General features: G+C 44.9%; 1 protein-coding gene and 1 long non-coding RNA gene across 5 annotated transcripts in view; one reads left to right on the top strand and one right to left on the bottom strand.

Annotated features, from left to right (window-relative positions):
- Window positions 1-5,154: 5,154 nt before the first annotated feature.
- Window positions 5,155-14,264, bottom strand: LOC125921717 (uncharacterized). Of its 2 annotated transcripts, XR_007457465.1 has the most exons (3): window positions 13,873-14,264; window positions 12,545-13,477; window positions 5,155-11,543 (listed from the first exon to the last, which is right to left on the bottom strand). It is a non-coding gene; the product is annotated as an uncharacterized LOC125921717 (long non-coding RNA). The 2 variants fall into 2 exon arrangements; XR_007457464.1 differs by lacking the exon at window positions 5,155-11,543 and having other exon boundaries at window positions 11,587-13,477.
- Window positions 14,265-14,485: 221 nt separating this feature from the next.
- The window catches only part of IFNAR2 (interferon alpha and beta receptor subunit 2), a 30,325-nt gene continuing 20,658 nt past the window's right edge, over window positions 14,486-24,152 (top strand). Inside the window, exons 1-4 of one of the 3 annotated variants that reach the window (XM_049629284.1) lie at window positions 14,497-14,577; window positions 21,512-21,619; window positions 22,734-22,821; window positions 23,922-23,963. In XM_049629284.1, coding sequence (XP_049485241.1) covers window positions 22,767-22,821; window positions 23,922-23,963 — 97 coding nt within the window. In that variant the 5' untranslated portion in view covers window positions 14,497-14,577; window positions 21,512-21,619; window positions 22,734-22,766. Of the gene's footprint in view, window positions 14,578-14,730; window positions 21,620-22,733; window positions 22,822-23,921; window positions 23,964-24,152 lie in introns of those variants that run through there. The other 2 variants (XM_049629282.1, XM_049629283.1) reach the window with 2 other exon arrangements.

Genomic DNA, 24,152 nt, shown 5'->3' with positions numbered 1-24,152 from the left:
ATTGCCATCGTATTGGCTCAAGAGACTTTAGCAATCACTTGGTCCGCTGGCATGTTCTGGATAAGAATGCTGTCTCAAATCCCATTACTTCCTTTTTCCTTTCCCTTCAAGCCCCGGTGACACCCATTTCTCAAGAAATCTTGGAGGATGATCTGGGCTCCAGAGCACTGCAGCAGCCCCAGGACCCTGACACCTTACTCATAAAGACCCTAGTAGGGTGAGGGCATGAACAGAGCCAAGTCCTAGAGAATGATGCTAGCCTAAAAAGAGAGTTGAAGAGGAAGGAAATGACTAATTCTGAGAATCAGAGGTCATGTGCATATGGCTTAGTCTCTGAGTTGAGGTTGGGTGTGATGGAGGTGGGGCCTCTTTGTCACCCAGGGCCAGAAAATGGCCCAAATGCCAAGGCTGGAACACCCAGAACTATTATCAGAGACATTTTGCAGCTGAGCCGGAAGAAGCAGCCCCTCCATGGCCCATTTCCTTCCACCTGCCTGGGCCACAGAAGGCAGCTACAGAGAGAAAAAAACTCGGTGCGGTTGAACTATGGTTTCTCAGTTTGAGACTCGGGGGGGATGGGGACAGGGGAATTGGCCCACACTGTCCTCACACATGCAAGTTTGAGGAAGAGCTCATGGCTTATAATGGGCACAGCCATCTACAACCTCAGCCACGAACTGCCAAGAGGAAGCTAGAGCTGAACATTTCACCCCAGAAGTAAACTTGACTAATGAAACTGTTCATGCCAGAGTTGAGGCCAGATCCTGTCCTGCAGGCTCCTGATTCGGTTTCCTTTCCATTGATCCCGAGAAGAGTTGAAAGGCATGGGATTCTGCATTTATGAAAAGAAGGATCAAACCCACTTGTACTCTCTCCAGCCCAGAGAAATGCCTTCACTGGGTCACCTCCCATCATGAAGACTTTGATCTACCAGGGTATTTCACGACTAGAATGTTCCTTCTCCACAGACCTCCTTCAAGACCTTTTCTGTTCAGCTCATTAGCAGAAATGTTGCCATACAGCTTCCTGCAAAGTGCCGAAGCTGCCAGATACATCCTTCCCTTCCGTTTTCAAATCTACCCACTCTTTCTGCCTTCCTTTGTCCTGTTGCAAAGGACAAAAGGTCCCTGCCTCTACCCAAAACCAGCCCCTTCAGTGTTTGGGATCCCCCTCCCATCTGAACAACTTCACTCTTGCCTTTATCTCCTTGTTTCCCCATTATCAACTTGTCACTCTATAAGATCATCCTCAATAGACTGTGAACATGCCTGGTAATCCCCCACCCTTTTACCAGAGAGACAGGGAGTGAAGGGATGGGTGAAACAGGGGACAGGTGATGGGGATCAAGGAGGGCACTTGTTATGGTGAGCACCGGGTGCTGTATGGACCTGTTGGATCACTGCATTGTATGCCTGAAACTAACATTACACTGGATGCTAGCTAACTGGAATTTAAATAAAAACTTTAACAAAAAATAAACAACACCCACCCCTTCAAAGAACGGTGAGATACCACCACGCACCAACTGGAGTGACAAAAATTCAAAACACTGACACCACCAAAAGCTGACAAGGGCAGGGGGCATTCATTCACCGCTGGTGGCAATGCAAAATGGTACGCCCACCTTGGAAGGCAGCTTGGCAGTTTCTTACAAAACGAAACATACTCTTAAAATACGATCCAACGACTGCACTCCTTGATACAAACCCAGATGAGTTGCTCACACAAAAACCTGCACACGGATGTCTATAGAGGCTTTATTCATAACTGCCCAAACTTGGAAGCAACTAAGAAGTCCTTCGATAGGTGAGTGGATGAACAAACTGTGGTACACGTTTACAATGGAATATTATTCGGCACTGAAAAGAAAGGAGCTATCAAGGGCTATGTGCTGTATGATTCCAACTATATGTCATGACGGATAAAGCAAAACTATGGAGGCAGTAAAAAGATTAATAGTTGCCAGGGTTAGAGAGGAGAAAAAGAGAATGACAAGTGGGGCACAGGACACAAGCTAGATGCCGCAATGGTGGATGCAGGGCTTTATTCTTTTGTCAAAACTCAGGGAATGTATAACACCAAGAGTGAACCTTAATGTGAAGGGTGGACTTACGTTGATAATCATGTATCAGTATAGCTCCATTGTAACAAATGTCCCACACTAGTGCAAGAAGTTAACAGGGGAAACTCGGGGAAGGAGTGATATGGGGACGCTCTGCATTCCACTCAACCGGTTTGTGAATTTGGAGCCTCTCCTAAAAAAAAAAAATCATTTATTTTAAAGAGTAAAAATAAAACTATTCACCTGTGTCTCCAGGGGCCATCCTGGCTCCCACCTCATTTCTCTGTTCACTTCCCACCAGAACTTTTCCAAAGCTGCTTTCTCACCTTCCATGTTTGTTCCCAACCCTATCTCTCTTTCTAGATATATATTCCTCTCTCTCAGTTTCCGGTTGCTGGGAAAAGGAAGTATCACAATCTTGGTGGCTTAAGATAACATAAATGTATTAGTTTACAGTTTGGGAGGTCAAAAGGCCTAAAATCAAGGACAGAGCTCCCTTCCTTCTGGACTGCAGCAAGAAATCCGTGTCCTTGCCTCTTCTAGCTTCTGAAGGCCACCTGCATGCCGTATCCTCTGTCTTCAAGGACATGGCCCCTCCCTCTGTACTTCGATCTTTCTCTTCTGATTCTGACCCGCCTGCCTCTCTCTTATGTGGATCTTGTGATTACCTTGGGCTCATGAAAATAATCCAGGATAATCTGTCCATCTCAAGATCCTTAATCACATCTGCAAAGTCCATTTTGCTATCTAAGGTAACATAGTCAGAAATTCTGGAGTTCAGGGGATGGGTGTCTTTGGGTTGAGGGGGGTACCATTCTTCAGCCTGCCACACTCTCTAACTGGACTCCACTGAGACAGCTCTTGGCAAGAGGTTCCTGGCAGCCTCTGAGTTGCAAAGCCCAATGGTCACTCCTTCATCGGGTTCAATCTATCAGCCACAGTCAACAGAGTTGATTGAGAAAGTCTCTTCCCTTCACTTCCATGACATCCAATCTCTTGGTTTCCTACCATCCAACTGACCATGCATGGCAGTTCCCTTGCCTCGCTTCTCTCCTGGATGTCTAGACATTGGCGAGACTCAGGGCCAGTCCTCAGCCCTCTTCTCCATCTGTTCTCTAGGTGACCCGACGCATCTGATGACTTAATACTCCAGCTCTATGCTGACGATGTGCAAATTTAGAATTCCAGACTATACCTTTACGCCAACGCCAAAAACTGTATACCTCACTACCTTCTTTGTACGTCTTCAATACATTTTTACTTTTAAACAGTCACAAAGGTACAGAAAAGTTGAACTATGGGACAAAGAGCTTTTTTTTCTGAGTCATTTCCTGTGGCCCATCACCCCTAAATACTTTCATGTTTACTTCCTAGGAGCAAGGACAGTCTTCCACATGACTATAATACAACATTCATGATAAGGAAATTAACTTTAATGAGTTAATACCATCTAATCCCTGGACCTCCTTCAGGGGTCCCCAGTCAAGTCCTCTCGGTGAAAAGGACCCAGTTCAGTCACAAATTGCTTTTAGTTGTCATGTCTCTTTAATCTCCTTTAGTCTTGAAGTTTTCCTTCGACTTTGACCTTCATGACCTTGACCTTCATGACTTTAGAAGACTACTGGCCAATTATCTTCTAGAATATCATTATATTTGGTTATACACCTTTGGCAGGAGCATCGCAGATGTGGTCTGCTATCTGAAGAAGACATTGCTCCCTGCTGAGCCATATGCAATTTATGCAATGTTGTCCCAACATTGACGGTGTTCAATTACATCATCCGATTTAAAATGAACTCTGACAACATAGGCCACCGTAAAGTTACTCTTTTCACCTTTGTAATTAATAAGTATGTTTTGTGGGGACATGCTTTGAAAGGAGGTAAACATCCTAGTCTTCATCAAACTTTCAACTTACTCAATATAAAACAAGGAAAACACCAGTGTGGACTCATGATGTCCCTTTTTATTAAGTGGGTTATAATCCATTACTGGCATTATTTATTTTGATACTCCCATTGTCCTTGTTTGGGCCAGTCCCTTCGACATGCCCCTATCATTCTTTGAGAGCTTCCTTGCTTTCCTGCATAAGGTGTTCCAGACCTGCCTTGTGCTTTCCCTGCCCCTACCCTGGAATCTCCAAGGAACCAGTTTCTTTTACTGGGTAATTATATTTCGAATCAAAGATCTAGGAACTAGGTATGCCTATCACTATTGGAATGTCACCAAGCCCCTCAGAGGGCAGAGCTAGGGGGGGAAATACACACATACATGTATGCATTCATATCTCAGAGGGCAGAGTTAGATAGATAGATAGATAGATAGAGATATAGATATATTCATTCTATAATTATATATATTTATTTTTAATATTTATTTTTGAGAGAGAGAGAGAGAGAGAGAGAGAGAGAGAGAGAGAGAGAGAATGGGCAGGGGAGGGGCAGAGAGAGAGGGAAACACAGAATCCAAAACAGGCTCCAGTCCCGAGCTGTCAGCACAGAGCCCGACGCGGGGCTCGAACTCACGAACCGTGAGATCATGACCTGAGCTGAAGTTGGACACTTAACCGACTGGGCCACCCAGGCGCCTCTATATATTTCCATTATATACAAAAATATATAGCCTCACACATACTTATATTACTTATAAATATTTACATTCACATGTGCACATTCTATATTGTGCATATTATCTTTTATATATTCTATTGTGTCTATTATATTATTATACCTATTTACATTTTATGTCTATATCTGTCTTTCTATGGGTCTACCCATCCATCTAGAGAAAACCATGAGTTCACGTCAACACCTCCAATTCCAATCCAACACCGCAGAGTTGATTCTAGTCTCTTCCTCTCACTACCTGTTTCTCCAACAGAACCTTAGCTCCCATTAGCCTTGATAGATTGATAGTATGACTGCTCCCCCCTGTAGTATGTAACCAATCTCCAATCTCCCCTGCCCCCCCCCTTCTCAGCATGAATGCCCTCCTCAACCCACCTGGGCTGTCCCCAGGAGAATTCCTTCCTCACCCCTTTTGTACCTCACACTGCCCCCTACTCCCGTGTGGGTGCAACCCTCACTCTCCGGCATGCTCTGACCCTCCACGAAAGATTGTCCTCACGGATGCCCCCTTTCTCCCCTCGATGGGTTTCCACGGCTCCCCCATCACTCACCAGCATGGTCCCTGTCTTGCTCTGTCCCACCTAGCAACTTTAGGACTCTACCTGCCTTAGCATCAGGGGGCCTGTCAAACTTAACACTACAAGGCAGAATGTTAGATTTCCATCCTCTACCCTTACACCATTTTTCTCTCAGCCTTTCCCATGTCAATTCACGAGTCCAGTAGCCAGCGCGTTGCTCCAGCCCTCGATACGGTCATCCGTGATTCCACACTAGGCTTGCTCTTCCCTTTCCTTCTTTGGCTGGTTCCTGCCCCGGGGGCTTTTGGGCTTAGCTCTTCTTCCAGCCTGGCCCTCTAGGAACTCTTAGCCTCAGACTTCCCATTGTTCACGTCTCAGCCCAGATGTTCTCAGCTGAGGGAGGCCCTCCCAGACCAGCTTGTCCCACGTAGCTCTCCCAGGCCCCCTCCGGCTTACCATCCGTTGCTTTGTCCTCACATCACTCTGAAATTATCTTGTTTGCTTATGGTCTGTGTCTGCACCCCCAGCCCCCCTCCACCCACTAGTTATATAAGCCCCACCGGAGAGCAGAACTTGGCCTGTGTAATACACTGTGCTACCTCCAAAACACACAACAATAGTTAACACGGGTGGGTGCCCAATATATATTTCTGAGTGAATAAACAAAGGTGCATTTTTAAGAATGTCGTAGACTTTCTTTACAGAAAAATCCAGCATATAGTACAGAGATTTCCCAGATAACCCTTCTCCTCCATACAGTTTCCCTTATTGTTAACATCTTGTATTGGTGTGATACATGTTACAATTGATGAGCCAATAGTGATACAATATTATTAAAGTGTAAAGTTTACATTGGGATTCACTCTTTGTGTTACCCAATTCTACGGGTTTTGACAAATGTATAATGTCATGTAGCCACCACTATAGTATCACGTAGGATAGTTACAGCGCCCCCAAGTCCCCTGTGGTCCACTTTTTCTTCCCTACCCTCTTCATACCAAAACACTGGAAACCACTGATCTTTCTACTGTGTCTATAGTCTTGCCTTTTCCAGAATGTCAGGTCATTGGAATCATACAGCATGTAGCTTTTTCAGACTGACAGGTTTGTAAATTTAGATCCCGCCATGACTTTTTGTCTTGATAGCTTATTTCTTTTTATTACTGAATACTATCCCATTGTACGGATGTGGCCACCATTTGTTAATACGTTAACTTGTGGAAGGAAATCTTGGTGGCTTCCAGAATAAAGCGCTCGTCGATTTTTGCGTGACTACAAGATTTCAACTCATTGTAGTAAGTTCACGTTTGCTGGGTCATATGACGTAAGAGTATGTTTAGCTTTGTAAGAACTGCCCAACTGTCTTCCAAAGTGATTCTACTGTGTTGTACTTCCACCTACAAGGAATGACTCCTTCTACTGCTCCAGCATTTCGGGTTGCCAGTGTTTGGGATTTTAGCCATTCTAATAGGTATACAGTGGTACCTCGTTGTTGTAATTTGCCATTCGTTGCTAACAAATGATTTTGAGAACTTTATATGCTTCCTTGTCATCTACCTATCTTTTTTTATGAGGTGTGGGTTCAGATCTTTGCCTCCTTTGTAATTTGGTTGTTCTCTTATCACGTTTTAAGAGTTCTTTGTACATTTGGATACAAATCCTTTATTAGATAAGTTTTGCAAATATTTACTCCCAGCCTGTACCTGGTCTTTTCATGATCTTAACAGTGCCTTTTGCAGAGCAGAAGTTTTTAATTTTTTTTAAATGTTTATTTATTTTTGAGAGGGAGAGAGAGATACAGAGCATGAGCAGGGGAGTGACAGAGAGAGAGGGAACACAGAATCGGAAGCAGGCTCCAGGCTCTGAGCTGTCAGCACAGAGCCCGATGTGGGGCTCAAACTCAGGAACTGTGAGATCATGACCTGAGCCGAAGTCGGACGCTTAACCGACTGAGCCACCCACGCGCCCCAGAAGTGTTTAATTTGAATGAAGTCCAACTTATCAATTTTTTCTTTTGTAGATTGTATCTTTGGTGTTGTATTTAAAATTCATTGGCAAACCTAGGGTCATCTAATTTTCTCCTATGTTATCTTATAAAAGTTTTAGAGTTTTGCACATCACATATGTAGGCCTATGATCTACTTTGAGTTAATTTTTGTGAAAAGTGCGAGGTCTGTTTTTAGCTTCTTTTTTCTTTTCCTTCTTTTTTTCTTTCTTTTCCTTTCTTTTCTTTCTGTGTGTGCGTGTGTGTGTGTGTGTGTGTGTGTGTGTGTGTATTCAGCTGTTCTAGTACCATCTGTTGGAAAGACTATCTTTCTCCATTGAACTGTCTCTGCAGCTTTGGCAAAGATCAGGCGACTGTATTTGTGTGGGTCTTTCTCTGGACTCTTTGTTCTGTTTCATTGATCTAGTTGTCTGTTCTTTCACCAAAATCACACTGTCTTGATTATTGTAGTTTATGGTAAGTCTCGAAGCCAGCTAGCTTCAGTCTTCTGACTGTCTTCTTCAGCCATGTGTTGGCTATCTGGGCCTTTTGCCTTTGCACATAAACTTGAGAATCATTTTCTTGATGTCCACAAAACAATCTGCTGTGATTTGATTGAATGCAAATCCAATTGGGAAGAACTAACATTTTAACAATATTGATTCTTCCTATCCATGAATATAGAAATCTCTTTATTTATTTATATATTTTTTTTACTTTCTGGCTTCACAATTTTGTAGTTTTCCTTATATACATCTTCTGCATGTTTTGTTACACTTAGAAAAATATTTTACTTTGGGGGTGACAATGTAAATGGTACTGCGCTTTTTTTTAATACGTGTTTTTTCAAATTTTTTTTATGTTTCTTTATTTTTGAGAGGCAGAGACAGAGCGCGAGCAGGGGAGGGGCAGAGAGAGAGGGAGACACAGAATCCACAGCAGGCTCCAGGCTCTGAGCTGTCAGCACAGAGCCTGAACTCATGAACCACAAGATCATGACCTGAGGGACGATTAACCGACTGAGCCACCCACACGCCCCAATGGTACTGTGCTTTTAACTTGAAATTCCAATTGCTCATTGTTGTGTATAGGAAGCAGTTGACTTTTGTATATTAACCTAGTATCCTGCAACCTTGTCATAATCACTTATGACTCTCAGGAGGGTTGTTTGTTTGTTTGTTTGGGGATTTTTTGGTGCGTTCTTTGGGATCTTCTACATAATTATGCCATCTGCAAACAGACACCATTTTCTTTCTCCCTTCCCAATCTGTAACCCTTCTCCTCCTTATTTGTAGGACTTCTGGCACAGTGTTGAATAGGCGGGAGGGAGAAGTCATCCTTGCCTTGTGCCCGATGGTGGGAGAATACAGTTTTTATAATGTTAGCTGTAAGCTTGTTGGTAGATGTCCTTTATCAAGTTAAGGAAGTTTCCTTTTATTCCTAGTGTGTTAAGAGTTTTTGTCAGGAATGAATTTTGGATTTTATTAAATGCTTTTTCTGCATCTATTGATATAATCATGTGATTGTTCTTCTTTAGCCTGTTGATATGATAGCGTATATTCATTTTAGAGTACGTGGATTTTTGAAGATTGTACAAGCTTTACATAACTGGAATAAATCTCATTTGGACATGGTCTATAATTCTTTTAATCATAGTTGGATCTGATTTGTTAATATTTTGTTGAGAATTCTTACTTCTGTATTCATGTGAGCTATTGATCTGTGGTTTTATTTTCTTGTATTGTCTTTATCTAGTTTGGGTATTAGGGTTATGCTGGCCTCACAGAATGAGCTAGGAAGTGTTCCTTCTACTTCACTTATCTGGAAGAGTTTGCAAGAAATTGTCATCATTTCTTCCTTAAATATTTGGTAGAATGCACAGTGAAACCATCTGGGCCTGGGGCTTTCTTTTTGGAAGATTACCAACTATTGATTCAATTTCTTTAACAGATATAGAATGATTTCAATTATCTATTTCTCTTTGTGTGACTTTTGATAGATTGTGTTCCAAAAAATTGGTCTAAGTCATCTAAGTTATCAGATTTATGGGCATAGAAAATTATTCAGAATAGTGCTTTATTATCCTTTTAATATCCATGGGATTAGTAGTGATTGGTCCCTCTCTCATTTCTAATTGTAGTCATTAGTGTCTTATCCTTTGTTGTTGTTGTTGTTGTTGTTGTTGTTGTTGTTTGGTTAGCCTGGCTAGAAGTTTATCAGTTTTATTTATCTCTTCAAAGAACCAGCTTTAGTTGTGTTGATTGTCTCTATTCATTTCCTGTTTTCAATCTCATTGATTATTTCTGTCCTCATATTTATTCATTCTTTTCCTCTACTTGCTTATATTGATCTTCTTTCGCTAGTTTCCTAAGGTGGAAGCTTATTGATTTGATATCTTTCTTCTTTGCACTGCTTCCCACAAATTTCAATAAGTTGTATTTTCACTTTCATTTAGTCCAAACGTTTTCTCATTTCTTCTAAGCCTTCTTCTTTGGCCCAAATGTTTTCTCATTTCTTCTAAGACTTTTTCTTTGGCCCATTTGTTATTTAGAAATGTGTTGTTTAACCTCCAAATATCTGAAGGTTATCTAGCTATCTTTCTATTAGTGATTTTGAGTTTAATTCCATTGTGAACTGACAGCACACTTCGTGTGATTTCTATTTTTTTCAGATTTGTTACGGTGTGTTTTACAGTCCTGAATATAGTCTATTTTGGCAAATGTTCCATGCGAGATGAAGAATAACATACATTTTGCTGTTGTTGGATGAAATACTCTACAAATGTCGATCAGAGCCGGTTGATTGGTGATGTTGGTCAGCTCAACTATATGCTTACTGATTCTCTGACTACTGGGCCTGTCGATCACTGATAAGGGGGTCATGAAGCCTCTCTAATCATGGATTTGTCTATTTCTCATTGCAATTCTATCAAATTTTGCCTCACATATTTTGACATTTTGTTGACACTTTGTTAGGCACCCACACCTTAAGGATTGTTATGCTTTCCTGGAGAATTGATCCCTTTATCATCACATAGTGTCCTGTTTATCCCTGATAATTTTCTTTGTTCAGAAATCTGCTACTCTGAAACTGACACAGTTACTCCAGCTTTCCTTTGATTCATGTTGGCATGCCATAGATTTCTCCATCCCTTTGCATTTAATCTATCTGTGCCTTATATTTAAAGTAGAGTTCTTGCAGATAACATGTCGTTGGGTCTTACTTTTTTACACACTCGGTCTCTGTCTTTTAATTGGCATATTTAGACCATTCACATTTAAGGTTATTATTCACATAGTTGGGTTAAGGTCTACCATATTGGTAGCTGCTTTCTACTCCATTTATACTTGTTCTTTGTTTCTTTTTTTAATCTTCTTTTTTTAAAATTTAAGTTTAGTTCCTTATTTTTGAGAGAGACAGAGACAGCGTGAGCAGGAGGGGCAGAGACACACAGAGAGAGAGAGAGAGAGAGAGAGAGAGAGAGAGAGAGAATCCCAAGCAGGCTCCTTGCTGCCAGTGCAAAGCCCGACATAGGTCTCAAATCCATGAAACCATGAGATCATGACCTGGGCAGAAACCAAGAGCTGGATGCTTAACTGACTGAGCCACCCAGGAGCCCCTTTAATCTTTTACTCTTTTCTGCCTTCTCTAGTTTTAACTGAGCCTCTTATATGATTGCCTTTTCTTTCCTTCATTAGTATATCTATTAAAAAGAAGTGTAATCATCAGTGATCGCCCTAGAGTTTTCAATATACATTTACAACTAATCTAAATCCACTTTAAGAGAACACTACACCATTTCATGAGTAGTGCAGGTACCGACCCACAATATGTTTCCAATTCCTCCTCCCCATGCCTCGTAAACTTTATTATTACACATTTCATTTATCCATAAGCTCTAATCACCCAATTCAATGCTATGGTTATTATTTTAAATAATAATCTATTAGATCAATTTAGAATAAGAAAAATAAAAGATTTTATTTTACTTTTATTTATTCCTTCTCTAGCAGTCTTTCCATTTTTATACAGGAAGAGTGTCCAACCTATATTATTATTTTTTTCTTTCTGAAGAACTTATTTTAACATTCCTTGCAAGGCAGGTATACTGGCAACAAAACCTTCCATTTTTGTTTGCCTGAGAAAGTCTTTATTTCTCCGTTATTGTTTGAAGGATGATTTTTCTGGATATAGAATTTCAGGTTACTGGGGTGTTTTTTTACTTTACGTCACTCTTCTTGCTTGCGGTTTCTGAAGAAAAATAACATGAAATTCTTATCCTTGCTCCTCTGTAAGGTAAGATGTTCCATTCCTCTGGATTCTTTCAAGGTTTTCTTTTTGTCTTTGGTTTCCTATAGTTTGAATACGAAATGCCAGCATGTAGATTTTTCGGTATTTATTCTTAGTATTGTCTGAGCTTCCTGAGTCTATGATTTGGTGTCTGTCACTAATTTTAGAAAATTCTCAGCCATTATCGTTTCAAACACTTCTACTCCGTTCTCTCTCATTCTTCTCTTTCTGATATTCCTTTCCTACTACGAATGTGATACCTTTCGTAATTGTTCCCCAGTTCTTGGACACTCTGTTCCTTTTTTATTGATTGATTGATTTTTACTTTTTAGTTTGGGAAGTTTCTAATTTTTAAGTTTTATTTATTTATTTATTTTGAGAGAGCAAGAGCGAGTATGTGCATGAGCAGGGGGAGGTGCAGAGAGAAGGAGACAGAGAAAATCCCAAGCAGGCTCCATACTGCCAGCACAGAGCTTTATGCGGGGCTCAGATTCACGAACCGTGAGATCATGACCTGAGCCCCAGTCAAGAGCTGGATGCTTAACCAACTAAGCCATCCAGGTGCCCCTAGTTTGGGAAGTTTCTATCCACATATCTTCACACTCACTGATTCTTTCCTTGGCTATGTCCAGTCTACTGATAAGTCTGCGAAAAGTGTTCTTCACTTCTGTTACAGTGTTTTGTTTTGTTTAAATTTCTGGCATTTCCTTTTGTCTCTTTCTTAGAATTTTCATCTCTCTACTTACATTACTCATCTGTTTTTTTTTGTTGTTGTTGTTGTATTTTTCCTCCCAACACCAACCAACTCGAATGCCAGCTGGTGTCCTAGAATTCAATTCAACGCTGACACTAAGTACCCAGAACTCACATCAGACTTGGCAGGTGTAAGGCTCAGTCCTCTAAGACTGCCCTAACTTCAGATACCAGTCACAAGTTTTGGGTTCCCGGTCCACCCACCCTTCTCTCCGACTTGACTACAGAGTCAGGGGTTCCCATGACCACCCTGCCAGGTTTGAAAATTCGCTAAACTGACTCACAAAACTCACCAAAGTGCTTTACTTACCATTGCTGGCTTACTGTACAGGATACAACCTTGGAACAGCAGGAGTCAAGTGCAGTTTAACTTTTCCTACGGTTTCCAAGACCCCTTCTCCCTGCACACCGATTCTCTCTCTATATTGGTCTGCCTCTCCGGGTTTCTGGCTGCAGTTTGTGCTGTGATCAAAGAAGAGATTCACTGCTGGATCGAAGAGATTTCCAGTTGGCTCAGCTTTTCTCTTGTGAGATGTGGAGTGACAATTTCTAAGCACTTTACATCTTGGAACGGACCGTGTTTGTTTTTTAAAATCTCTTTCCATGGGACACCTAGGTGGCTCGGCCGGTTAAGGGTCCAACTTCAGCTCAGGTCATGATCTCACAGTTTGTGGGTTCGAGCCCTGCGTCGGGCTCTGTGCTGACAGCTCAGGGCCTGGAGTCTGCTTCAGATTGTGTCTCCCTCTCTCTCTGCCCCTCCCCCACTCATGCTGTGTGTGTGTGTGTCTCTCTCTCAAAAATAATAAAATGAACATTAAAAAAATGTTTAATAAAATCTTTTTTCTGATTATATAAGTAAAAATATTTGGGAATTACACATTTGGAAAGTGAAAAGAAGAACCTAAAAATCACCTTGAGCCGCCCAGTCTATAATTAATCATTGTTAACATTTGTATATATTTCTATTCGTCATGTTTCTATTTGTGGGCATATTTATATTCATAACTATGTTTTTATAAAAGGATGGAGTTCTGTATTGTCTTTCCCCCACTGTCAGGGACTATTTCTGAAGCTTCTCTAAAACTGCTGCTGAACATATTTCCAATGTTGAATGTCTTCTGTGGGGACCCTGACCCGGTGACGAGTTCCCTTCAGGTCTTATGGGGCTGGTGACAATTCTCCTCTTGAAGACTGAAGGTCACACATGAAGCAGACTGACATTCTCTCATGACCACCTCGGTGCCTATTGTAGGGAGGAGGGTCAGCAAACATTAGTTGACTGGACGGGTGCAAATGTCCCCTTTTTCAGCTACAAAAACTATGAAACGTCCTCCTCCCCCTTTCCTGAAACAGAGTCCAGAAAGCCGAAAGTCAGATTGGATGCTCGATGAGAACTTAAGGGGTTCGTGTATTTCTTTTCCTTCTCCTTTGAGGGGATTTTCAACATTTCCATATGAGTAGCTTTAATGTTCCAAACATACATACATTTTCCTGAAAGTTACCTTATATTCTATTTTGAAAATTGCCCATATAAACCACAGATACGCAAAATAACGGGGGACTATCTTTCCTCTCCTACCCTGAACACTTTGATCCGTGGGGGACTGGGGAAACAGGAACGCAGAGGGGAGGACTCACCGATGAGGAGGGAAGCGCATTGACAATATCGGCAAAGGCCTGCTCCAACCTGGAACTACACCAAGCCTTTGCAGCTCGATGGTGGCTACTTTTATCCCTGTTTCATCGATGGGAGCACTGTGATCGGAGTGGCTTAGAGAACCGGCAGGTGCGGGAGCCAGGAGAGAACCCATCCACTCCTTCATTCGTTCACTCATTCATTCATCCCACTTTTACTGAGTAAATAAAAGGTGCTAGCGAGGCTTTGTTCCCAGGGCCAAGCACCGGTCTAACCCCTGAGGATCCCGCAGGAAAGCAAAGCGCACACCCCTTGCCCCCGGGCCCCACGCAGCTCCCGAGGGGAGGGCGCTGGGGGGAGTGGTAAGAGCTGGCTCCGCGCACGTCAGGCGAGTGGCCGATCCCGGGCTCCGCCCCCGGCCCGCGCGCTCCACCTCCCCTAGCGGCCGGAGGCCGGCGCTCGGCGCGCGTACCCACCGCGGGGACTTTCGCCACCCCGCGGATCGACCCCGGTGTCTTCCCCCGGCGGAGTCTGCGGGCAGCCCCTCGGCCCGCCGGCGCCCGCCGTCACCGCCGCCGGGGCCGCCCGCAGCGCGCATCCGGGCCGCGGGGCTCCCGAGCCGGGTCCGGAGGTGCGAGGGCGCCGGCCGCAGGGGCTGGCTCGGAGGCCGGCACCCCCGCGGGGAGAGGCGAGGCGACCCTGCCGAGGTAAACGGGCTGGCGGGGTCGGGGGATGGGGACCGCGGGTGCGCCTGACCTCCCGGCAAACGCCGCTACCCTGCAGCCGCTTCCCGGAATCCCTGCACGCTCCTCGCCTGCCCCGGCTCCTCCTCCTGCTCCTCCTCCTCCTCCCGCCGGGTTCCCGGCTCCCCCCCCCCCCAGCCCCCCGCCGCCGCGCAGGGCGTGCCAGGCCCCGGCCGCTGTGCCCCGCGTCGTCTGTTCCTCGCCGCCCCCGGGAGCCTTCTTTCTTTGCACCCGGCCCTGCGCCCCACTTTCCCACCAACGGCGCCGGGGACACCGGGGCACTCGCGGCTGCAAGATGTGAGCCGTGGTGAAGTGTGAGGGTCACACGCCTCAAGATCCACCGGCCTTGCGAAACTGGGCTACCCTCTCGGGCCTCGAGTTCCATCCCCCACCCCCCCAAGAGAACCCCTGGAATTAACCAGCCTTTGTGGCCTAGCGGGAGAGGGTCACCGAGGGGCGACGGGGGTGGCGTGTCCGGCGCCCTTCGAGACTCACCGCTTGGAAGCTGGGAGGAGGAGAGGGCGGGGAGACAGAGGAGCGGGCTCGCTGCGGGGGGTGGGGAGGGGCCGGGGAATTAGGGGAACCCGGTTCGAATCGATACTGGAGTTCAACCCGGAGAGATCAGCCAGTTCTGTGCAGTTAGAAGTTCGATTCCTCAACACGCTTAGGAGGTGAGCGGCGGCGTTGTTGAAAGACTCTAGACACCCCGCCTCATTTTTTTTTTTTTTTTTCTTTTAGTATTTGTTTGATGTCCTTGCTTTTGTTTGGGAAGAGGTCTTAGAAGCTAGTATGACGCGCCAGAGGGCTCTGATCGGAGCCAGACGAGCCCGCGGGGAGGTGCAGACTCCGGGAGCCCTGGAGGCGTCCTACTGACTGTCCCCCGGGGACTAAGACCCTCAGGCCGCCCCCTGCCCCACACCTTGGCGAGGTTTCTAAGCACCCTCCCCCGCCCCCCCCCCCGCCACGAACTGTTCGGGTTTGGGGAGCAAAGGGGTTCAGAAGGGGAAGCCACACCAAGATGGGCTCTGAAGAAAACATCTTTTAAAATTTCCTAGCAATATGCGCACGTTGATAAAGTTTGACCCGTTTGTTCCAGGAAATGGCTTGAACTTTTTAAGTTCTGTAGTGCACAAGCTGGTTTTTCATTTTAAATTATCAAAAATCTGCACGGCCCTTTTGGTCTTAGCTGTGTTTCCTCTCAAATTCCTCCTGTATTTATTTAAAAAGTTAAAATGTGCCCGAAATTGGGTTCCTGGTGCTTTGTCTAAAAACATTTTAGGAGAAGCACAGCCCCACAAGTAGTCTTAGAAGTGAAACTTTTTTTTTTTTAAATGGCTGTTCGTTTTTAGAGAGAGAGCGCACGCGGGCACAAGTGGGGGAGGGGGAGAGAGAGAGAGGGAGACACAGAATCCAAAGCAGGCTTCAGGCTCTGAGCCGTCAGCAGAGAGCCCCACGCGAGGCCCGAACTCACTAACGGTGAGATCATGACCTGAGCCCAAGTTAGGCTTACCCGACTGAGCCACCCAGACGCCCCTAGAAGTGAAACTTACCTCATCCCTCCTACTTGCACACAGAGCCCTGGTGAACTCATTTTCCCATTATATTGATAAACCCTCGACCTATTAAAGAACCAGCGGCATATATATTCTTGGCTACCAGTCATCCTATTTTACTAAACCTAAATGCCACTGAGTATAGGATGCGCTTTTATGTAACCAAGTAAGAAAAAAAAAAAAAAAACATGCATTCTGATTTCGGAGGGGTTTGGATGTCAGAAAGAAATGCACATTTTATAATCTGTAAAAGGTAATCTGCACGAAAGCAGAGCCTGACAGTACTTTCCCTGAGGATTCTTCATTCCTAACGAGAATGAAACCTCCGAGACATTCATGACTCCCTGACGACCAATGATATGCCAGGCGTCAGGCCAGATAGAAGAAAAGACCGTTATGTTCTCCACCAGGGGACTGGAGGCAGCAAGTTCCTTGAGGGCTGTCTGTCTGTCTGTCTGCATGTTCTAAATGGCACACGATCTGGGAAGAATAAGAGAACAGTAGTTCCCTGGGAGAGCAGGTGGGCTTTAGTAACAGTCATGAGAAGTCCAAAGAAGAGAAAAGAGAGAGAGAAATGTAGAAGGGAGCAGTTGAGAGCCACTGAACATTGTCTCTGGAGCCAGCAGGAAAACGAGGGCACTTAGTTTCCCCATAAGCCAGGGTACATAGGAGAGAGACGCTTAAACATCATTCTTGTTCTAATGCTGAGGGTTTAAAAAAAAATTTTTTTTTTAATTTGAATGTACCCATCCACCAGAAACTTTCCTGGTAAGTCAACAACAATCTTAAAAAGGCTCCCTAATACACAGGAAAGAAGCAAACAGGGCCTTCTGAGCAAGGGGCAGTGGTCAGAGGCAGTGAGATGGGGATTGTCAGCTAGGGGAGGGGGTCTCGGAGAAAGGCAGTGCCAGAAGCAAAACCATTCCGAGGACCCCGTGGTTGGCCCCGCCTCACCTCCCCATCCCCCCACCCCCACCAGAGGGAGGCCCTACCTCACCTCCCCCATCCCAGCGTCAGGCCTTGGGGCTCTAGAAACTGCCCGGTCTTTACAGAACAAACTCGAATCTGGTGTGGAAGGCAAGGAGGTTAAAATTTCAGTCCACTCTATCACAGTAACCGATGACAAAGCCATCTAAGTACCAGCAAGGTGAACAGAAGTGGGGTGTAGTGGCTGGATAAAAAGGAAGGGAAAAACAAAAACAAAAACAAAAACATAGCCCGCAAGGAGTCTTACTAAAAAAATAATATTACTCCTAGATTGGTAGAAAATTGTTTCCAATAGCCTTATATCCTACGAGTTGGTAAAAATACGAATTCAGTAAAATAAACTCAAAGGTTAGAATATTTTAAAATGTGATGGAGACGGAGTTGCAAACTTAAGCAGATAATTTGAGCACCCTAGAAACATAATTGCAGAAGAAATAAGAAGAAAGAACAGGATACTTTTGAAAGTAAAGACATTTTTAATAGAGGAAAGGTTTGATTTAAGCCCAATGAATGCAAATGAAAAGAAAAAGAAAGATCAAGTCAATTAGGAAGAATCTCCATGTGGAAATAAAAAAAAAGCACAGTCAAACATTAGGATAATTGGGATCCCTGTCATACAGAACCCAGCAAATGGGACAGAAGATGCAAATAAAAGTAAGTTAAAAGAACTTTTCTTGAAATGAAGAAAAAATGGCCTGTAGGTCAAAAGAACATTTTTTCAGGAAATTGCCATTTTCCAAATATTCATATGGGAATGCTGAGCCCCAAGATATCTTTAGTGATTTCAATTAAAAAAAAAAAAAGAATTCTTTTAGGAATCCAGGAAGAAAAAGTAAATAAAAGAAGGGCAAGCCAAATCAAGCTGGCCTCAGACGTTCTAGTGCTAAATTCCAGAATATGATGGTTCTGAGAGAAACATTCTAAATGGAGGAGACTGTCCCCAGGAGGGTATTTCATCCAGCTTAGATGTCACTCAAGGTAATCAATAGGCAGGCCTTCTCAAATATAAAAGAGCAAAGGGAATTCAAGACCCAGTGAGCTCTCTTTGGGGGAGGGAGGGACTACTGGATTAGAAAAATCCAGCAAATAACAAGTTAAGAAATAAATCAAACTAAAGACCCCAGACCTAGAGAACTCACACTCAAAAGGACTGTTGGTGAGTATTGATCTAAATGTAGAATTAATACCAGACATGTTTGGAAATTGTAGGTAGAAAAAAATGTGATCGTTATATAAATCTAGACACAAAAAACAATAAAGCAAAAAAAAAAAAATAACAATAGGAATAAGGAAATAGGGGAGGCAGATGGGAGGAAAAAAGAGAGTAGCAACATTCTCATCTTTGAAAGCACGGATCAATAAATACGGTTTAATAGTAAACAGTGCTGGGGGCGCCTGGGTGACTCAGTTAAGCATTTGACTTCAGCGCAGGTCATGATCTCACAGTTTGTGAGTTCAAGCCCCACATGAGGCTCTGTGCTGACAGCTCAGAGCCTGGAGCCTGCTTTGGATTCTGTGTCTCCTCTCTCTGCCCTTGCCTGCTCGCGCTCTGTCTCTCTCTCTCAAAAATAAATAAGGATTTTTTTAAAATAAAAAAACATAGTAAGCAGTGCTGGGAACATATGCTATCCTAACTTCCCAATGTCTTCCATAACTGTTTTTTCTAAACCTTAGAAGAATATTTTAGGAAATTACTCTGTCTTACAGAAGAGAATAATTTAAATTTCAACCATCCCTTCGGTCTTTCCTTCAGTTTTGTTCCAAGTACAATTAAATTTAGACAGAAATGTGTGTGTGTGTGTGTGTGTGTGCGCCCACACACGCACATGCGCATAGAAAGATGTCTGGGATTATGTTCACCTAAACTTAATGATGGAAACATCTGGATGCTGGAATTTGCACTTTCATACATTATTTTTAATGTTTCTTAATGAGCACAGAAAAGAAATTTTACAGAAACAAGAAAGACGTTTGAAAAATAAACTGGAAACCAACATGCCAAGATGCTAACAGTGGTTCATGCTGGGTGGTAGAAATAAGGATGATTCTTACTTTCTTCTTTGTGCTTTTTTGGGGTTTTTTCCCCCTGATTTCCAGGAAGAAATTATGTAATTGTGTTTGCGTAGTATTTCTGAATTCAGTTCATTCATGACTCCCTGACGACCAATGATATACCAGGCGTCAGGCCAGATAGAAGAAAAGACCGTTATGTTCTCCTTCAGGAGACTGAGGCAGCAAGTTCCGTGGGAGCTGTCTGTCTGTCTGTCTGTCTCTGCCTAGGAGGAGCTGGAATTCAGAGAAGGGGCCCTGGAAATCAGCAGTGTTTGTTGACATGTCAGAGGCAAGGGTTGCTCTGGGCGAGCCGCACCCAGAGCTGGCTTGCAGGGGACAGTGATTTCCAGGGAAACCTAGAAAGGCTCATGACAGCCTTGAATTCAACCTGCGACACTTGCTTGATGCCTTGTTAGGTGACAGTGAGCTACAGACGGGGCTGACCACAGAATTTGCAGGGGCCAGAGCAAAATAAAAATGCAGGGCCCACGTGTTTAAAAAGCAAGAAGGCATCACTGAAGGCATTAAAATACAAAGCTTTTTCTTTTCTTCCACCTTCTCTGTCTCTCAACTGGTCACTTTGGTATTTGCCATTTAAATGTCGTCCTGAGTAAAAAAATAAATAAAATTTGAAATTATCAGCAGGAGCTTCAACCTTTCTGCTTTGTATGGTGCAAACGCACAGATCTAAATGCAAACGTAAGCGCATTTAGTTCATGTGGGGAGTCACCGAATTACACAATTGGCAACTCAAGCACATTTTGAGAGGGTACCTCGAACTAGCCAGGAGAAGCAAACTCAAGCCAGACGAGGGAGGGTGGCAAGGAGAAGAGAGGTCCCCCCCAGGCACACAGCCCAAGAAGCATTCCCTGGGTTACCGTCAGGGCCAGTGAGGCTCCCTGCAGGTGCCCGATGCCACTCTGCCCCTTGCGACTCTGGGCCCACATGCACTTGGGCCTGAACGTTGCCAGGATCGCTCTCTGCTACCCGCCCTGCACTCCAGCCTGGGGTGGGCTCTGGGAAGTCCAGCCCTGAATCTCTCCTTCCCAAGGACCTGCTATCTCAACCCATAGCTCACTGGCAATGCCCAAAGGTCTTTAAACCTCTGCCCCTGGACATGCTAGGTACCTGATCAAGGCTGACCTAGATGCTTACCACCCCCAGTCCAGCTAGTCGCCCCCCCCCCCCACCGCCCTGGGCAAAGCAGGGCCCTGCCAGCCTGGCGCAGGAGCAAATTCCACTCTGCCTGGCCCCTTCTCTGTCTGCTTACACACCAGGAGGGCGTCAGTGCAACGTGGGACTTTCCAACAGTGTGACCCAGCTGCCACCCCACACGAAGGGCATCAATGGTGCCCAGCGTCCAGAGGCGGCGGGGGGCAGGGGGTGAGACCAAGCGTGAGCTGAGACTACAAACTCACCATGTGTCCAATGGCCCATCAGACTTCACTACCAAAACATAAGTTCAACGCTACAATTATTAAGAATTTCAAGGCAGCCATTGGAGAGCAGTAAACCGAGGGTGGACCCTTTTTCGTGTAGGACCTGGGCACAGAGATGGGGGAAGAGCAAAGCCAGCCCTTCCTAATGGCAACAGCTTTGCTCTAGAAAGCTGATTTGTAGTCAGGGAGAGGTTTAAGGCACCTCATTAACAACCCCAGACAGGATGCCAAGACAGGAAATGAGATTTTCCAAGCAAGCAGGAAATCTAGTTACTAGTCATTGGGTTCGAAGTAGAGTATGGGTCATCAGGAATAAAGGGGAGGTGACATCCCCTGGCCCACAGGGGGTGAGGACTTCTAATTGTGTAATTGTGTGTGTGTGTGTGTGTGTCTCAGCCATTGAATAAACCCGAATGTTCCACAGATGTAGAACAAAGGTGAAGACGTACCGTCAGGCAAAGACAGAGGGTTGAGAAGCCGCAGGGCAGATGTTCAAGTGTAAGGGAGTCCCGTCCCCCCCCCCCACACCCCCCTGTGGCATTCTACACTCTAGCTGCGGCCAGCTTCTAGGGAGTGTCCACAGCCCTGCAGGCCCTCCTTCGGGGAGTAATGGTGGGAGATGACGTCTTGTGTCTCAAAGATCCCTGTAGACACTCTAAACGGGTGCAGTCTTGTGGGACAGGTTGTAAGCAGAGGAGCCTAGATAGCTCATGGGTGGGGGAGTCTGCAGCAGGGAAGGCATCTTTGACTTGGAATCTCTCGGATTCCTGTAGAATACCCGGATGGGACCTGTTACCTCATAGTCGAGAGGACTTTTTCATGTTTTGAGCTTGAACTCAGGTCTGCCGCCCCGTGGCCCTTTTCCAGTTTCAGCACGGGGGCTTGATGCCTGCTACAAGTGTTGGGAGGACAGGACACCCAGAACCTATGGGGCGCAGTTGCTTGGATGGAGACAAAAGCCCTGAGGCAGAGAAGGTAACTAGGACTCACAATGCGGATGCCAAGAAAGAAAATACCTTTAAATCTGAAAACAGACAACTCAGAAACGAATGCATGAAACTAATGCGTGAACTTGGGATTCTGTGTCTTCCTCTCCCTCTGCCCCTCCCCTGCTTGCACTCCATCTTTCTCTCTCTCTCTCTCAAAAGTAAACATTAAAAAAATTAAAATAAAATAAAATGGAACACCTAGGGGCGCCTGGGTGGCTCAGTCAGTTAGGCATCCGACTCTTGGTTTTGGCTCAGGTCGTGATCTCAACTGTTTGTGAGTTTGAGCCCCCCATCAGGCTTCATGCTGACAGCATGGAGCCTGCTTGGGGTTCTCTCTCCTTCTCTCTCTGCCCCTCCCCCCGCTAGCTCTCTCTGTCTGACATCTCAGAGCCTGGAGCCTGCCTCAGACTCTGTGTCTCCCTCTCTCTCTGCCTCCGCCCCAGCTCCCCCCACCCCATGCTCTGTTTCTCCCTCTTCTCTCTCTCTCTCAAAAATAAAACATTTTTAGGGGCGCCTGGGTGGCGCAGTCGGTTAAGCGTCCGACTTCAGCCAGGTCACGATCTCGCGGTCCGTGAGTTCGAGCCCCGCGTCGGGCTCTGGGCTGATGGCTCGGAGCCTGGAGCCTGTTTCCGATTCTGTGTCTCCCTCTCTCTCTGCCCCTCCCCCGTTCATGCTCTGTCTCTCTCTGTCCCAAAAATAAATAAAAAACGTTGAAAAAAAAAATTTAAAAAAAAATAAAACATTTTTAAACAAGAAGGAGAAATAATATATATTTGGTTTTGCTTATACATAAAGATGTGAAGGACTCACCAAAAAATTAATAGAAGTAGTTTTCTGAAGGAATCAAGACCTTTTGCTCTTTGCTTTTGTGTATTTTTGGAAGCGAGTAACTCTGTCGCCCATTCAAAAATTAAATTGAAAACTTCTCCCAGAGCTAGATAGGGAACTGGTCCCAGGTCCAGCTCCTGGGAAGGCAGAGGAAGCCTGGAACAGGAAAATTCCTCTTCCTCCCACGTTGTCCTGTCTTTGTCCTTTTTTATCTTTTGTAATTTAAGTAAACACTTCAGCATTTGGATCACCTGATATCTGTTTCCTTTCAGATGTGAAAGGAAAGAAAAGACTTGATACCAAAGATGCTTTGGAGCCAGAATACTTCCTGGATTAGACCCCGTGATTTGTATCCCGTGGGTAAGTGTCACTTTTGTCCCAGTGCTCCTAGGGCCAAGCCAGCAGCCACCCCACCACCCGGAGCCCTGTTGGGGGTAGCAAACAGCTTTCCCCGATGAGGGGCCCAGTATCAGCCCATCCGGTGCCAAGAGCCAAATGGAACGTAGGTAGGAAGCCCGTGCTGATTGATGGTCTGGCTTCAGTAGGAGCACCTGCCCTACTGTTAATTTTAGGAAAACAAACAACTAACTAAGAGTGACTTCAGGCTCCACAGTGACGGAGAATATCCTCGTGAGCAACCTCAAGAGCAATTTCTCTTAATACCCTCATTCTAATCCAGGGAGGGGTTTATCACTCGACTCCCATACTTAGGAGGAGGCCAAACCCCTTATCTCCTACCATGTCACCAGACTGAGAAGTCATTCCTGAACTTTGGCTTCCGTGTTTCTATCATTGATTTTTTTTTTCTCTCTCTGTCATCCTGGTCCACTTTTTCTCCACCTTTCTTTTGATTCTATTTCACTATCACCGTGTCGTCTGTTCCATAGCTCATAGGTAGGGGATCCATGGGCGGTATACTTCTCCCCTGAGCAGACGGCCCAGGCACGGGGGCGTGTAACCTCCTTGGCCTCCGCGTCCTAAAAATGCCTGCAACCCCTCCCCTCCCAAGTCACTGTGTCATCTCGAAAACAAATGAGGGCCCCCAAATCCCATCAGTTTTCTTCCTACGCCTCCTACACCAGCCTTGGCAAACACCTTTACCTTTAACGTTTCTTAACCAACAACATGCCTGTGTATTCATATTCTGAGACTTTTTCCAGGCAGGTAAATGCTTCTCGGGACATTCTCTCAACCAACCAGCCCTGGAATTAGCACCAGCTCCCAAACAGAGCTTATTTTGGATTCACTCAGGTTGAAAGCCTTGGGCCATGTGCTGCTGATACAAACAGTGACCTTCTAAGAACCCTTTACTGGAGCATTTTTTTTCTTAACACATGGATGTCGCAATCCAACGTTAATTAAGCCATGTGTACAAAAGAATGCCAGACCCAGAGCAATAATTACAAATTGAGCCTGGAGAGAGTATTTTTGCTGGTCTAATATTTTTTTCTTCTTCCTAGTGTATATCGGCCTCATGGTTGGTGTGGTATCGGCATGGCCTGGTAAGAGATTTTCTTGGCTTGGCTGAATTTCGTGTAAGGGACAGAGGATTGGGGTGACCATTCAGAAGTCTAAAATGCGGGGAGCTTGATTTCTGATCCCAGATCTGTTGCCCATTTTTGTCTGAATCCTTTTTCCCAGATTTTCTCAAATACTCTCCTTTTCTCTGTCAAAGGAGCCAACAGTAGCCA

The sequence above is a fragment of the Panthera uncia genome, chromosome C2 (assembly GCF_023721935.1).
Source record: "Panthera uncia isolate 11264 chromosome C2, Puncia_PCG_1.0, whole genome shotgun sequence".
Classification (NCBI taxonomy): Eukaryota; Metazoa; Chordata; class Mammalia; order Carnivora; family Felidae; genus Panthera; species Panthera uncia.
Note: the sequence above shows the minus strand (reverse complement) of the source record. Positions and strands in the feature narration are given on the sequence as shown.